The sequence below is a fragment of the Berghia stephanieae genome, chromosome 2, assembly GCF_034508935.2.
Source record: "Berghia stephanieae isolate SIO BIC M18660-M18661 chromosome 2, UCSD_Bste_1.3, whole genome shotgun sequence".
NCBI classification, from domain to species: domain Eukaryota; kingdom Metazoa; phylum Mollusca; class Gastropoda; order Nudibranchia; family Aeolidiidae; genus Berghia; species Berghia stephanieae.
The window spans coordinates 97,181,777-97,199,853 of record NC_088361.1 but is presented as its reverse complement, the minus strand read 5'-3'; the positions used below and the strand labels follow the sequence as shown (position 1 = coordinate 97,199,853).

At 33.0% G+C, this 18,077-nt stretch overlaps 1 protein-coding gene across 1 annotated transcript in view; it reads right to left on the bottom strand.

The window, feature by feature from the left end:
• Nucleotides 1-7,409: 7,409 nt before the first annotated feature.
• The window catches only part of LOC144964060 (F-box/LRR-repeat protein 18-like), a 17,787-nt gene continuing 7,119 nt past the window's right edge, over nucleotides 7,410-18,077 (bottom strand). Inside the window, exons 5-11 of the mRNA XM_078898001.1 lie at nucleotides 17,603-17,745; nucleotides 14,359-14,606; nucleotides 13,749-13,837; nucleotides 12,559-12,712; nucleotides 11,711-11,846; nucleotides 9,262-9,344; nucleotides 7,410-8,577 (exon numbers count right to left, since the gene is read on the bottom strand). Coding sequence (XP_078754127.1) covers nucleotides 8,415-8,577; nucleotides 9,262-9,344; nucleotides 11,711-11,846; nucleotides 12,559-12,712; nucleotides 13,749-13,837; nucleotides 14,359-14,606; nucleotides 17,603-17,745 — 1,016 coding nt within the window. The 3' untranslated portion in view covers nucleotides 7,410-8,414. The remainder of the gene's footprint in view (nucleotides 8,578-9,261; nucleotides 9,345-11,710; nucleotides 11,847-12,558; nucleotides 12,713-13,748; nucleotides 13,838-14,358; nucleotides 14,607-17,602; nucleotides 17,746-18,077) is intronic.

The window sequence follows — 18,077 nt, the reverse complement described above, 5'->3', positions numbered from 1 at the left end:
AAAGGTGACCTCGGGCATTTTCTTTGTTTCTGACAACTAAGGCCCTATTCCAGACCAAAATTGCAAGGTCTCTGCATCAGTATTGGAATTAAGTATTGTCTACGACAGTGAGTAACTAATTAGTCAAAATCTGTATGACCCATTAGCACAATCAAGGCTATGTGCATTGATGGCTTGTCCTTCTTGTCTCCAAGAGAGCAAATGTGCTCTTCCAGAAAATGGTTGATCTTATGCACTTCCAGTTTCTAAGAAATGTTAGTAAAGCTGTAAATGTCTACATGTTAAAACATCCACACTGAGCATATTTTCAAGCATTTCGAAGTGTTCAGTCATTCCAAATAGCTGATGGCTTGATGACATGTTTCATTTCATAATTTCTATGCACGCAATTTTACAAGATAAATCAGCATTTGGAAGTCAACGAATTAAATAAAATCTTCAAAAGTCAATTATCTACCTTGTATAGTCCACAATTTTTAAAACCACAACAATAACAGTTTTCTGAACTTTGCAATTGTATGTGTAAATACTTTTCGTGTTTCTTTTGTTTGTGAGTCATAAATATATATATGCATCAATATCCTAAATCCTTAATCTGTGGGTTTTAGCGTAGACATTTCTACTGGGAATTATCATAAAACAAAGCATATAAAACCTAAGTAAATTGCAAATATAGTCACATCTCTCCAATTCGAGCCCCTTTATTCCCAGCATTTTGCCTGGATTAGGAGACATCCGGATAGTGGAATCAGTCCCTAAAGGGTACAAATAAAGAAGAAATAAATCTGCCCCCCACCCCCCTCTGTCCAGATAATGGAGACATCAGATTGTGGAGTTCCAGATTAGAGAGACGTGACTGTATATCATTTCTGTACATCAGTAAGAATGATCAAATTTCCTTAAAACTGAAAAAAGGAATCCTATATAATTCATTTCACACACCAGTCCTCATCTTTAGATCTTTATGTCGGTTAGCAGTTCTAGAAAGTTATGAATTTGTTTCATTTTGACCAACAAAACAATAATCTTTAATTAATAACTCTTACATAAAGCTTTTGCTCAGTAGATTTTGCAGGGTTTTTACGGCGCTTGCAATGGGAGGTAAAGACAGATAATTTAAGACAAAATGACACAACTATGGTACGTACATTCAACAGTTCGGTGGACCAAAATTGAAAACATGAACAGCCAAATTGCCACCAAACCAAAACCAATCCACCAAACTAAATTTATGAATTTTTATGGAATTTCATTATCATTATTTTTAAAAGTAAGTGGCTTTTTAAAAAGATAAACTGGAAAAATATCTCCTGACTAAAAACCATTGGAATGGCATAGATGAAATATATCTCATAATTTGAAGTCATACCTGCCAAAAGTAACAATCTCAAATGTTACAATTACTAACAATAAAATTAATAATTTACAATAAAAAATAAAATTTGTTTCCCACAGCCAGGTATTAAGTGTCTATGTCAACAAATGAATGGGAAATGAATGGAAATTAACTCTCACTATATCTCACTGTAGTCTTATACAAAACGCTGTTGAACGACGTGCACACGTTACCTATCAAACAAAGAATTTTCTTTTAAAAATCCAACATTTATCAATCAATTCACACCTATGCCCTATGCACATTAAAGAACTTTTAAATTTTTACCTAAATGAAATATTTGTCCAATCAAAGACATTTGTTTTTTACCATAAGCTAAAAAAAGGAGAAATCTTTTGACTTTGTATAGCAATGACTATCCCGCACAAATCTTTGGGCCTCTTTTTCGCTCACACAAGTGCCCAAATTTGCGACAAAATATGGGACGAAGCCGTTTCGTATATGCTATTTTAAAAAATTAATTACGACGCTGTTTATCGATGAATATGACTGAAAGTTGGCACACAGAAAAAAGGTCATTTTAGATTATGTCAAGCGACAAAACTCGTGCGATTACCAGAAGACCATTAAAAATAGATTTTTACTCTTTGGAGTAAAATATTTCTAAAACTACCATGCGTGTAGGTTTTGTCGCTGACAAGGTAATACATGAACATTTCTTCTTTTTGGTTGTAAAATTTCATATGAATATGACGAGTATTTTTCCCGTATTTTACAAAACACCATCCTAATTTGCTCTTCATTCGTAAAAGACAAAGCCATTTTGCCCCCTTCAGCCCGAATCACAAGTTCAAAACGATTTGGCACCAAACTGACGGCTGAGCGCGTCGTGGCAAAGCGCTTTCTGATTGGTTGACCTCGTTTTAAAGTTCATGACTAGTCAAAATGTCTGCGCGGTCTCACTGGCAGAGGGGTGTTTATCGTCTGCCATTGCGTTTGGGTTCAATAAACAGCTGATAATTTGACTGTTTACTTTACAAGAATTTAAGAAATTATAATGTTAAAAGTTTTCGATTGCAATAAGATCTACAATCTCAGCATGGGTTTAATTATTGTGTTCCAAGTGACGTTCCATCAGTAACCTTTGTCCCCTTGTCCAATTTCTCTTTTCCTTCTATATTTCTTTCATTTATGTACGCAATCTCCCCCCCCCCCCCACCCCTCTGTGTGTGTGTGTGTGTGTGTGTGTGTTATACGCTCATTTCTTAATATATTTCTGTGTGTGTGTTATACTAATCTCTCTCTCTCTCTCTCTCTCTGTTTTGTTTGTTTGTTTGTTGCTTTAGGTCTCTTCCAACACAATTGAGGTTATATGAGAGACCGCTGAAACAAAAAAACAAGCAATCTAACAAAAATAGTACAAATGTAAATCAAAATCATAACCTAAAGATATCATAAGCTAAATTATAAATAACCAAGAACAAACAGGCAGAAGATTTACAGAAAAAAAAATATCCCCTGTCAAAAATACAATCACAAACCAAAGAAGCAGGATAGGCTAGTAAAGAGAAGAAGAAACGACATCACTATCGGATCATACACCCATGCGAACATCATAGGTATATGATTCAAGGGTGATGCTCCCATCCAACCACCCGCACTCTCTCTCTCTGTGTGAGTGTGTGTGTGTGTGTGTGTGTGTGTGTGTGTATGTGTTATACCATCCAGCTCTAAAATTGTATAAGTTAGAACTCTTCTAATGTTTTCATCATTTTCTTTATCAAATTTGCCAAAAAATTGCCAAATTTCAATCTTTTAATCCACTTATTAAGCAAGATACAACCAAAGGTCGAAAAAAATGCCGAAAAAGCGTCCCATATTTTCGCGTTTTTTTCCTCTTTGCGGGTCATCCAAATAAATGACACCTTTGAAACTGCATAACTTGTTTATTAATGAGTGGATTTTCAAAATTCAAAAACATTTTTACTCAGTGGAGATAGGGCTTTGATTTCAGACAAAAATTTTCCTCAAAATTTCAAAAAGAGAAAAAAACATTTTTCATAGTCATTGCTACTTTGTAATCTCAAAAGTTTGAAACTTCGTCCCCAAAGATTTAAGAGACATAGATGATATTTACAGTTTAATGCATCTGAAAACATAACTTTTCAAACTGTATAAGAATAACAGTTTAATGCACTTCAGTGCCTTTGTATTTGTGAAAATTTGTCATTCAGTTCATTTTATTATATTTCCTATGTGTAAAGTATCTAAAGCCTGTTTAGTTTTAGGGATGGGCTCTTTACAAGTAGTACTTATTAATCATAATTATGTTATCTATATTTTTTAAAAAAGAAAGAAAACCAGACACATTTCCATTTTAGCCGATCCTTTAGAGCCATGTGCATCCCACAGAGATTGTTTTTTTTTTTTAGTTTCTTGTTTCTTCATGTGACTCACTGCCTCATTCATAAGAGTTTTATGTCCAGATGCTGTGAATTTAATTTACAGATGAAAATAAAATGTGTGACTTTGGTTTAGTTTATGTGGTTTAGTTTATGTGTTGTATTAGGAAGAATAACTAATATACAATACTTTCATCTCTTTGTATTTATTAAACGAGCTATTTTTATCGTTCCCAATAACACAACAAGCTTGCAAGTATGTGTTATTGCATGATAAAAATATAACGAGTTTAATAAATACAAAGAAATGAAAGAATACATTGATTCCACCACTACAAGTAAGATTATTAGATATTTTGTAACCAAATGGTATAGTATTAGTACTTCTATTCACCATAATTTGTATCTTTCTTCTTCTGCTTGAATGACAATTTGTCCCAAAACAAAAAAAATTGGATTTGTATTCATGCGCACCAAAACATTATTTATAATTGCCAATCAGCTGTCTGTTACACCTTATGTCACACCAATAAAATGTGTGAAAATATTCTGCAATACATTTTTTATTCAACGCATTCAAAGATTACATATTTACTAAGAAATGATAGGGTTTTCCAATGAGAGGGGTGGAATAAAGTGTTTTTTGTTTTTTTAATGAGAACAATGGAAATTTAAACATTTCTGACCATTGTACCCTTAACTTTACTTTTCGGTATTTGGCTCATTCCAACATGATACCAGATTGGTGTCATGGATCACATGTTTAGAAATTTTTAAAAAAATAAAAAAATAAAATCCCTTTATTCATCCCCACGAGGAAATTTGTGTTAAGGGTCTATTCCAAAGGGAAGACTAGAATAACCCAGGCATTAGCTGCAGTGCAGTGCTGCAAAGTGAACTGGGGTGAAGTAACTTGCTCAACGCCACACAGCCTGCAGGTAGTCAACTTCCGCATACTAAGCAAAGGTCATACCAATGAGCCATGCTGCCCCCCCCCCCCCATCCCATTAGTAACATAAACACAGAAAAATGGACAGAAAGGGAATAGCCTTAATCAATGACAATGAAAAGATCCTCACCACAACATTTGACAAAGTGACAGCCCTAAATGCCAATTTCAGTCTGTCTGTTATAAAAAGCAACCTTTAACCATCAAACAAATTGCAGAAAACAGTATGGCAGACGGAATCAGTCACATCAATGAAAAACAGCCCGTGATAGAAAACATAAAAGTTACAGAAAAGGGCATTGCAAAACTTCTTCAAAACTTGTATCCTCCAAAGGCTGGTGGACCAGGCAACATCCAAACAAGAGCATAGCATCCTGCATCTGTTTTTTTTTTCAGAGATCACTCGACACCTGTGGAGTCCCAGATGATAGGAGAACAGCTAATGCAGCTCCCATTTATAAAAAAGGACAGAGAACGATTCCTTCAAATTACCGCCCATTATCTCTCATTTTTATCTCAAGCAAGCTTATTGAGCTCATCATTGTCAGCCAGATAATTAAATACACAGATAGGCATGACATATTATATGAGCTCCGACAACGTTTTAGGTCCAGACACTTATGTATTTTTTAAATTAATGACCTGGCATATGTTCTTAAATCGAAAGTCTGCCTTTTTGCAGATGACACAATTGTATACTTGATAATAAAATCACAAGAAGATGGAGCACAATTGCAACATAACCTCAAGACAGAGGCATCGAATGGAGTTTCATCCAGAAAAATGCAATGTCATTTCCATCTCCAGAATGAAATCTTCACTTACATGCGATTACAAGCTACACAACCACACTTTAGAGCACATAACATCAGCCAAATATTTAAGAATAACTATAAAATCAGAAGAGCACACCAACAAAAGCAAAATGGACTCTGGGTTTCCCTCGAAGAAATTAAAAGATTAAATCACCAAACCTAAAATCATTACCTTACAAGTCATCAGTTTGTTTGTTTGTTTTGTTTTTAAGGGTTTTACGGCTGCAACAAATTTAGGTTATATCAGCACCCAAGAGAAAGTAAGACAAAGGAAATGGGAACAAATAGGGACCAGATGTAGATTCCAAGAGCATACCACCAATGTACTTAGTTTGAGATCACCTATAAGTCTCATCCGGACACAAGCACAAAATCCAACAAAGAGGAATACACTCAAAAGCTTACATTATACATTCAAAATAATAAATATAATAATACATAACAGAGAGATGATTTACAATGAAAAAAATATCATCTCCCAAAACAATAATTATGCATTTCACTGTTTCCCTCCCAGCCAGGACTCCAACGAGAGCCAGGAAAAAAACAAGTAATCTCATTCCAAGACAAAGACAGAAAGCATGTTGGAAAACAGAATAGGGGGATAGAAGACACAGGATGTACCTCCTTGCCGGAACCCCACCCAGTCACATGGACAGATTCATTCCCCTGAGATCCCCAAAAACCTCAGAAAATCTCATTTAACCCCAGAACCATCACAGATTGGAACAATATACTGCGGAAAGTTACATGTGCACCTACTTTAGATTCATTTACAGAGCTTCTAGATCACTGCTGAATTTTCAACTTAAATGTTATTGTTCATGTCAAAATCTTCATGAGTGAAGGTGGACATTAAAGGAAGATTCATGATAAAAAAGGAAGATAACAACTTTATGGAGATATTTCCTATCAGAACCTTCAACGAAATGTGCAAATCAGCCAAAACCTTCAACGAAATGAGTTGACTCTATTTATCTCTAATGAGGTTCCCCCCCCCCGTAAGCTTACATATTTGTCATGGCCGGTTTCCTAAAATGATCAAAACAGAAATGAAGATTTATTTGCAAGTAAGAGATGTAATTTAAACAATCTAAAAGAGCAGATGCCCAAAATCAAGTTGAACATAAAAAATTAAATGGTAAATGATTTAAACTAACATAGACAATTTAATATTTATTGTTACGAATTGGTCTTCAATCCATATCTTATGTTGTGATGGTAATCTCTATTACGTCATAAGGGTGAGGGTGATTGTGAGTGGAATGCAACTCTAATGCTGAAGCATCTCTCTCTCTCTCTCTCTCTCTCTCTCTCTCTCTCTCTCTCTCTCTCTCTCTCTCTCTCTCTCTCTCTCTCTCTCTCTCTCTCTCTCTCTCTCTCTCTCTCCACCTTTTTTTTTTGTATTTTTTAATAATAATGTGGTACAAAGGTAAACTGTGGAGATAATTTAGTGTAAAGGGCAAAATGTTCAATGCTGCATAAAAGTTCAACATCATTGCTTATTTGTACTGAAAAATAATTTTAAAACCACAATGTTGTGTTATATTTTAATGTGATAAAGTATACACTTATGTACAAAGAAGGTGGGATAACATTATGCATGACGGATACAAGATACAATGTTAAAGGAAAACACATACCAAGATATGAATGTTGATTCAGCATAATATGGGTATCATTTAAATAATTGTAAATAAACATATCAATGTGATGTGGTTCAAAGAGTGAAAAATATTGGGAAACAATATTTTACGACAAGGGAGTATATATATATAAATATCTAATATATAAATATATATAATATATATATATATATATATATATATATATATATATATATATATATATATATATATATATATATATATATATATATATATATATATATTATGGTTTACGATGGATAGGTGAATGGAGAGCTTCATATCTATGGTGATGTTAATGGTTTCCTTCAGGTATCTTTAGTTATCACAAACAGAGATCATAACTTTTAGGTATTGTTTCAAATATAAATAATATCATAGAAGTATATACAGAAACACGATCTGAAAAAAGGCAAATCTTATATACAATCAGAAGTTTTAAAACCATAAAAAAAAAACAAGTTGCAGTCTGTGCTTTGTTTTGATCTAATACCGATAAGTCCAATCAAGGATTCTCCAACGACTACTTCCTGTGTCTTGGCCTGTTTGGCCCCTGATAAAGATTTGCTTGAAACTCTATATCTCCCTTCTATGCCCAATGGGAAGATAATCTCTATCAATCTGTCATTACAGATATCCAGATGTTCTCATATCAACATGTTGAGAGACATGATGAGGAAAACATTAGTGTTGTGTACTTTGATTTTGATAAAATATGGTACTTAAGCTTACATGAATTTAATTTGTACACCTGTCTTTTATTCGCCCTACAATGATTTATATTACTCTAAACTTGAACAATAAATGGCTATTTGCTGATACACAGTTAAGTGATGGGCAGCTAAGACAGATGTATTCCTGACTATTTATATATACACCAACCACTAATTATTTATTCTATAAAAAATCCTATACGTAAAGTATAGAACTGCATGATCTCAATAAATAAAGCAAGGACTAAAACCAAAGTGCAGAAGATTTCTAAGATCATGAAAGCATCAAAGACTTTATTTGCCTATGTCTACGTTAAACTGCAAAATCTTCTGAAAACATTTTTAAAAATTTACGATAAAGATAACATTTCCTTCATTAATAACAATAATACAAAAAGGAATGTACTGCTTCTACCTGAAACATCAATTCCTATCACACATCACTAAACTACAAATAGGCTGTAATATCTAAAAACTTGACGGCCTTATCTAGCCTTTGCTGCCTTTGCCATTTACACAAGAACTTTTCCCTTAACAAAATTCACTGAGGCTGTTATGATGTTCCTTTGGTATCCTCTGGTCGAATCGATACTGTTGATTTCAAAATGGTTAAGTCATCAATATGTTGATCATGCAAAGAAGAAACTGCCTCTTGCAGCCCCGGGCCCAACAAAGGGTGGATGCAAATATTGATAGCTGGTCGCTTCTTCTTGTATCTGATTGAAATATTTTAAGGGGGAAAATATAATTTTGTTAATCAACAATATATGTTTATTACATTCTATCCCGTGTTTTCTTACACAGTCATAACACTTCATTCAATTCATTAATGTTCATGCTCTTCATTTTGGGGAATGTCAATGTTAAAAGATAAGGCGAATACTTGCACTGTAGTTCACTTTATGGTAATATATTACAAATGTTATGCACATGATCTTCAGACAACAAATATAAAATCTATATTTTCTTTATAAAATATCAGAACTTCTATTAATGCTTTAAAATTCATTCAAAGATAAAATAATTCAAGCCATTTTCACATAAATCATCAGTTTACTACGAATAGAAGTAGTACAAGCCAAACCCACAGATGAGTGACTAAAAGCTATTTTCAATAATTTTTCTTTAAAACATTGGTTTTTAAATCCAACATTTGGAGGTATTTGACCAAAATTAACAACCCCCCCCCCCTTCCCCATACCAATCAATACGAATTTTGGTTACACACCTGGAGCGTTTAAAGGGAAGACGAGCAAACATTAGCACATAATCATAATGCATTTATTGTCTAATCCTTGAAAGAGTATATTTAAAGTTTAGTTACAAATAGAACAGTCCTTTCATATCCCCCTCCTTACTTTTTCCTCATACAATTAAATATTACTCCACCAAATACTTACTTGCTGAGTAAATAGGCCTGAAGTCCTCGACCTACATTAAAAGATCGACCACAATAGAGCTGAAAATTTATAAGCACTTTCACCTGAAATATGAATGGCGTACGGTATATTTAATGGGTACATTGAAAAACAATTCAGGGAACCATTAGAAATGAAAACAAACAGCAATTATAATAATAATTCAGAGCGTACACGACAAAGTTTAATCGATCAGCATCTTTCAATAAGCTTTTACATCAATGAGTGAGATAACCTTTAATTAATATATAAACCACATGAAGCAATTCATTAATTTATTGAAAAATAAGAAGTTAATGTTATGTCCATTACAAATAAAAAAATCTATTAATTTAAAATAATTTTTTAACTTGCAAACCCTGCTACATCTTCGATGTAAAACTTATCACTGACACGTATGTTATTTAGGCATACACCCACTTAATCTGCATAAACCCCTCATAGAAACACACATGTAAATAAATATATAAACAACCCAAAGAAAAGAGATTATAATTAAAATATTGAAAGAGAGAGAAATCAAAAAGGGGAGTCTTTGATTCTAAATGAAACAATATGAAACTTTTTAATACTTTACATTGTAATAATTCACTCTACTTGTATGACTGCAAAACACATCACATCAAATTTAACAAATAAAGGAAAAATGCATCGTCCTGCAACAATGCACAAAATTAAGTTTGTGCCAAAATGTCATTCAAAATCTAAAAATTCAATATTACATTCACTGAAGTAGTAAAAAATTTGGTTTGTTCATGATTAGATTGAAATACTGTTTGACACCAAAAAAATAAAGATGACCCAGAAGAAAAGGTAGTGATTTGCAAATGACAGAAGGTTTAAATACTGTTGAAAATCACATGAAGAATGGACAACTTGTTCAATTGCAATCCAGAGGCCAATGTTCAAAATGTTGCCCTTATTTTTCAAACAACAGTCAATCCTTTTTCAAAGTTCTTAATTACTTGTTGGCACGATTCCTGTGTTGTATTCCTCACTCCCTTGTCAATGTTGACTTGCAGCTAACTACTAGTTAACAGTCATGTTGCGTAGATATTGCTTTTCAAATGACCCCACAAAGAGAAGTCCAATGGGGTCAAATCGGGTGACTGAAATGCCCATTAGAAATGATCCATTCATCTGCTAATCACTCAGTTCCCTAAGACTCAGATTTGATGTATGAGTGGTCCCATCCTGTTAAAACCACACTCGTTATACGTTTATCCCCCTCCGTTAAAATTCCTACCATAACTGAGCAAGCACAATGATATCTTTTTAAAGTTTGAGAGTTGCCTTGGCATCTTGAAACCAAAACAGGACAATTGTTCCATTTACACCGAATGCAAATCATTCTGTGAACTTAATCAAATGAAATGGATGCTTAAGGACATGGTTTGGAGCAATGGACACAATCTTTTTAATTCAGAATCCCAGACAGAAGAAAATGAGCCTCATCTAAAAACCAGATATTCTTGGTCCACGCTGGAATCATTTCAAGTTTAAATAAGAACCATTGGCACATTCTGACTACTCTCTGGTTTTCATGGCATTTAGTTTATGTTTGATTCTCATTCAGTAAGCTATGACATTCATGTCTTGTGAGATATTCAATCTTGGATCACGAACCCTTTTTCAGATTGATAATTCATGGTATGTATCCAACGAGTCCTATATGCTGTCATAATGTCAATATTTTCTGCTAATGCTTAGGTCGACTAGAATGTGTTTCTCGGGAAGACAATTTAGAGTTGAAATTGAGCAATGTTCCATGTTTTTTAAGTTTGTTAACCTATTAAAGAATTCCTTGTTTTTTAGGGTGTTTTCTTTTTAAACATTTACGCACGCCTTCTTGAAAGAATTTGTTTTGAAATACTGCTCATTATCTCAAGCTCTCTATTGTGATGTAAGGACTGTGATATGTAGAAAAAAAGCATGAAGAATATGTTTTAACTTTTTTAGAAAATCAAAATTAGTTGCAATTGTGTATTTGCACACTGTATATTGTGTAACAAAAGTATGCCCCCTCCATAAAATTTGGCAAAAGGTTTTGACCAAACCTGCCCCGTGATGTGAAATTTCACAAATAGGACATTAAAATGGCAAAGATTATTAACCTTTATCTAGGTCCTCTTTTTTTTGTATGTCACACAGTATAATAACATTGAAATGTTTTTTTAATGTTTATATACGTTAAACTTTTAATCATTCTTTAACACTTCATCCACTGCAACAATAGGCACCTTTCAGAAGCTGCTTTTGTTATCGTTTTCAAGCCAGTCTGTTAATAAAAACTACTGGCTGTGGCATTCTCATCTAAAGTCTTCAACATAAGTCATTTCTTGACAGAATACACAGGATCATCCTTTTGTCAAATCTTCATTTACAGGTTTTGCATTTTTCAAAGTGCTTCAGAGTAAGAAATAATTATTACCTTTTCGAACAAATCCTTGATAGCCTCTGTGTCCATCGCACCATTTTTAGCAATGATACAGATTCGTTCTAGTGTTGTACATTTGGACATTGAAGACAACAAAATTTCATCAACCTTTACATATGGATGCTCCAATCTGTTGACCATTCAAGAAACAAATAATACAATTATTAAATAAACCAACTTGATTGGATTATTCACTTGTATTGTATCAACAGCTATGTGGTCTTGTGGTATAACACTTGCTTTTGGATCAGAAGGTCCTGGGTTCCAGCCTTGCTCGGCGCATAGTTGAGTCCTTGGAAAAGGCTCTTTACTCACGTTCTCTCACCGTACTCAGGTGTAGAATGAGTATCTGGCCTTAACAGCATTGTCTCTGTTCGAAAAAAAAATGTAATGTCGCCTAACAGGTCTAAATGTTAAATGTTGCTGTTGGCCAGGGACCCCTTGTAAAGCAATGAGCACGTTTAGTGGATATTGCGCTTTATAAAAGCTCAAATTTTTTATTTTTCTTTAAACAATCAATCTGTGTTAACATGCATAATGACATTTCTCCATGCATGCATCTTCCTAACACACTAAAATAAAAAAAAGTGACCAAACAATGAATAAATAAATAAATAAATAAGTAATAAAAATTCTCAACGTTCCTTGCTTTTTTAAATCTCAGAGAGACACATTTTAATAAATAAAGGACTGCACTTATGCATCTTAAAAGAGCCGGAATAAGTAATATTTAAAAGTAAAAGAAGGAAATGATAAAACTTCTCAATACTAAATTCCCTTTTGTTTTTAATATAAGCAACTTTAGGATAATCGTAATATTTTGATGACAATATGTAACAAACCTGAAATCCTTCAACTTTGAAAAGAATGGAAAGGCTGCAATAAGACCCCCTCGATACAAACAATGAGATATCTGTCCAAGGCATGCTATAGAAAGCTGCTCTAATGACGTACAGCCTTTAGCTATTGACAAGAGACAGTGACCTTGGTTGACGCCTGGTAAAAACATCCCAAAAAAACATATTTGAATGAGAGAAAGCATCTTAAAAGGTTGGTGACATATATATGTTAAAGATATCTAAAAATTTGGTGAAATATCTACAGACCTCAGATATTATTTCTTTAACAAAAACAAATAAAGCTATAATTGATTATGAAAGAAGCTAACTACTGTTCAGCTTACAAGGATAGGAAAAAAATATATGGCATCTAGTGTAACAGTATCCTCTGATGAATTAGCTCCTGTGCCTAAACATCCTAATAATAAAAGAGTGATGTCAGCAGTAATCCTTTATATTATCCAAGGAAGCCAATGAGGGATAAATCATTTTAGTGGAACTTGACTTATCCAGTTTTAAACACAAAATGCCTTATTGAATCGTCTCAAAGAAAACTAAAATATACAAGATATTCAAAATCTCTGTACTAGGAAACAAAAAACAAGTGACAATATTTCTCTATCAAAATCGAATGCTGCTTATAAACAAACATTAAAACAGTGCATTATCATTGTAGATATGACAGTAGGGAAAATGCGGGTTAACTTTATATGAGGCCATAGTTTTTTGTTTTTTTTCTTTTAAATCTTGCATAGTTTTAAAATAAGTAAACATATATTATAAAAAATGTCATGAATTAAAAATTCATGATGACAAGATCCTGACAGAGTAAATTTCACAATCAAAATGTTTACTTTAAACAAATATACCATGTACAATTCAAACGTTTGAACAAAAAACTTGCTTCAAGATTCTCACAAGATAAAAAACATTTTGGGATGTTGCACAGTGCACTAGGAACTGGATTTGACAATGATGCTAATAGTGACCATAATACTGATAATATTGGTGATGATGATGATGGTCATGGTGATGATGATGATGATGATGATGATGATGATGATGATGATGATGATGATGATGATGATGAAGATGATGGTGGTGGTAGTGGTAATGTTCACAGTGATGATGATGATGGTGGTGGTAGTGGTAATGTTCACAGTGATAATGATGATGATGATGATGAAGAATACCAGGTATTGATGTCAGCTGTAGAGTTCTCAATCCTTTCCATCTTCCAATACTCATAAGCTCTTGATCACCAACCGTCAAAGAAAACATGCTGGAATAAATCAAAAGGATGGGCAGGATGAAAAATATGTCAGCGCAGTCACAACTTTTAAAGACTTCAATAGGATCAAGGTATTTGATTTGAGGATTGAAATAAATACTTTGCTATAAACCATTCTAAGTTCCAACTTAATTTTTTAATTATTTATGAAACAAAAAACACTTTCACTGTTACAGTTTATTATAAACCTATTTATAACAGATTTATAAATCGATCTTTTGAACATATCAATTAAACCAAATCTTATATTCATTCCCTGATCCAGATAAAATATTTTTTTAAATAATTATAACAATGACAACAATAATTACAATATTACTAAAATAATAATGATGATAATAATTGTCAATATACATATTTACTAATGAATAATGATCAAAATAAAAACACTAATAATAATAATTATAATGATAATAATAATAACAATAATAATAATAATAATAATAATAATAATAATAATAATAATAATAATAATAATAATAATTACAATAATAATAATCTTCTAGACTAACCATGGACTTGAAGTACATGTTGTTGGGTTCACACCAAAGTATTTATTAAAGGCAGATCTAAACCCTGAACAATTCAGCTCAAAATTTTCCATCTGAGGACAACTTCTGACCAACTTTTCCAATTCAGGTACAAATGTTGGCTCATCATTGGCTGTTGATGACGATGAGGATGGAGATAATGGAGTTGGAGATGATGATGACGCTGAAGTTTCATCTTGTCCAGCGGATGGAGAACTGGCATTAGGGGACTGAAATTGAATAACATTAGAAAAAAGATTTTGACATTCAGATTGCATACATCCACAAATAAACATATTATCAGTCGATTCATTTCTAAGATCAAAAATAGATTCTGTATAATTTCTTTCATCATCTAATAAATGATAATAATAATAGTAATAACAATTTTGTTTATTTTTGTTTATTGCTTTAGGTCTCTTCCAACACAAATGAGGTTATATGAGAGACCGCTGAAACAAAAAAACAAGCAATCTAACAAAAATAGTACAAATGTAAATCAAAATCATAACCTAAAGATATAAGCTAAATTATAAATAACCAAGAACAAACAGGCAGAAGATTTACAGAAAAAAAAATATCCCCTGTCAAAAATACAATCACAAACCAAAGAAGCAGGATAGGCTAGTAAAGAGAAGAAGAAACGACATCACTATCGGATCGTACACCCATGCGAACATCATAGGTATATGATTCAAGGGTGATGCTCCCATCCAACCACCCGCAGTAATAACAATAATAATAATAATAATAATAATAATAATAATAATAATAATAATGATGATGATGATAATAATAATAAATATAATAATAACAATAATAATAACAACAACAATACTAATACTACTACTACTACTACTAATAATAATAATAATTAATAATAATAACAATAGTAATACAGTGAAAACTTCATCACTCTCTGTGTGGCCTTAAATGTATTAGTTAATGTGTTTAACGTATGTGCACGTGCGCGTATGTGCGTTTATAAGGGAAGGGGGTCACTCTAATGTGTACCAGTACCAGCAATGATGACCGGAAGCTGTTAAGTTACTGTTATTTTAAAATGAAAGAAGTGATTAGGGGAGGGGAATACAGGGTTGGAAGAGAGGCATGAGAGAGATAGGTGAAGATTGGTAGGGATCAGATACCGGATTCGTTGCATGCTGAGTGTGTAATTGACAATGGGACGTGCTGGCTTAGTCTTCTTATTGATTGAAACAAGATGCTCTGTTTTTGTTTTGTTTTTAAGGGTTTTACGGCGCTTGCAACCCATTAAGGTCATATCAGCACCAGTAAAAAGGAAGTAAATGGGATAATAAAAAGTTTTAGAATTACAATTAAAGTACCCAAGAAAAGGTAAGACAAAGGGGAATTGGTTCAAATAGGGAACAGGTGTAGATTCCAAAAGCACACCATCAGTGTACTTAGTTTGAGATCACCTAAAAGTCTCATCCAGACACAAATACAGGTCCCCAATAAGAGGAATACACTCACATGTTTAAAATAATATATATAAAATATGTAAACCAAACATAATACAGTGCATAACAGAGAGTTGATTTACAAGGAAAAAAATATCATCTCCCAAAACTAACCATACATTTGACTGTTTCCCTCACAACTAGGGTATCCGGCAGGGGCCTGGACAAAACCAAGTAATCTCATTCCAAGACAAAGACAGAAAGCAAGTTGGAAAACAGATATAAGGGGATAAAACACACAGTAAGTGCCTCCCTGCTCACTATGGGAGGCAGGAACCCCACCCAGCAAGATGCTCTAAACCCTACACTTCATTATAATGGGACCTCACTGAAACAACACGTTTATCCCGTCCCTCACATTCTTCTTCATATTCTTTTTAAAATACACAACATGGAAATCTCGATCAAACAGGGCCGGTCCCAACTTATGCGAGATCTCCATGCTGCACTGTAATATCAATAATAATAATAATAATAATAATAATAATAATAATAATAATAATAATAATAATAATAATAATAATAATAATAATAATAATAATAAAAAACAATAAATACAGATATTTCACAAATACATTTTCTATCCCTTTTAGATAAAATAGGATTATGTGAATACTGTCTTTCCCTTTCTTTATAAAATTATACACTGCCTGCTCATCTGCAAAATAAGTCAGTTCCTTTGAAGTCACCCCCCTTATATCTCTCAGCACCAGGAGGCAGGCGCATGAGCCCTGGACATTTTCCTTCTATTTCATCCAGTCCTTGGCTACAGTCCTGGCCATCTGCCAGGAGTGCCATCCCCCTTGAAGTCACACTTGTAGTTCTTTACTTTATGGGATAAGCAAATACTTAAACCTCTCAGTACAACGTTTACTTGAGCTTGAGCTTTTTTTTATATAGCACAATATCCACTAAACATGCTCAAAACGCTTTACAAGGGTCCCTGACCAACAGCAACACGTAACATGTAGAACGAGGCATGACACCCATATATCTTAGACATAAGATCCATTTATAAGTTAAGCATACATAGCAATCCAGTATCTATAGAAAGATTTCAATTTACAGATGCCTTGTAAATTTTGACTTTGGTTACTACATTTTATAATGTTGTTTCCTATTTCTGTAGTAAACTATCTTCAGACCTGTAAATGCTGGAAAAAGAATAGTCTGAACCATTTTTCAAACTCAAATTAGATTTTTTTTTTTACCACTTTTTAGGTCAGCAGAACAATTCACAAAATGTTCTGTCATTTTAAAACCAAGGCAAACGAAATTAAGATTTTAAAGAACTGTCAGTGGTAAATCTAAAAATTAAAAGTTGATTGTAAAAATGTAAACAAAAAGCCCATTTCTGTTAACTCTGACTTCATTCATTTATCTGAATATACCTATGTCAACTATGTCATGGCCTAAAATACGATGAGAAGGATTAGTAGAAGGCTAAAAATAGAATCACTGGTTAAACTCGCATGAAGGAAACTACCAAGTGTGAAGTTTGCACATTGACGATGCTTCATAGAGCGGAAGCATGGACCTCAGTTTGCAGCACTAAAAATAACATGGTCAGAGTATTCAGCAAACTTTTTTTTAGAACATTAAAAAAAATTTTATTAAAAAAATTTTCTTTACTTTACACACGATTGAACAAGGTTGGTGGATGGACTGTAGACTAATACTGGCAAGTTGAAATGCCGATTTTAGTTAGAACATTTACAGGTCTGTATCTTCCTCTTTCTTATTACCATATTATTGTTTTTATTGCCACCAGCAATTCGGCGTCGTTTTACTAAGTAGGATTCAGGCAGCAGTGAAAAAGGTCTTTTGTTAGTCTTGGATGTTTTCTCAATACTCAAACAACAAGGAGACATGGCCAGAGATTTCCATCCTGAAAATGAAAACATCAATAAACATTTGAAGATTTTTAGAGAACTGTGACCCACTACATCAATTTGTTATTAGGTCAGAATTGACAAGATGAAGAAAATTTGAGTTCAGTGTCAAAAAAGTGATTATTAGAATTTGGAAATTTGAAAAATCAAACTCTGACTCTCCTTATTGGAGGTTTTTATTTCAATTCAAATTGTATAAGTTAAACTCAATATTCAATTTAAAGGATCAGATTAACCCTGACAACATATTACCATTTTGAGATGATTGGTAACAAATAGTCTAATTTGAACATAGAACCTGTTTATCACAAACTCCTTACTTATAGTT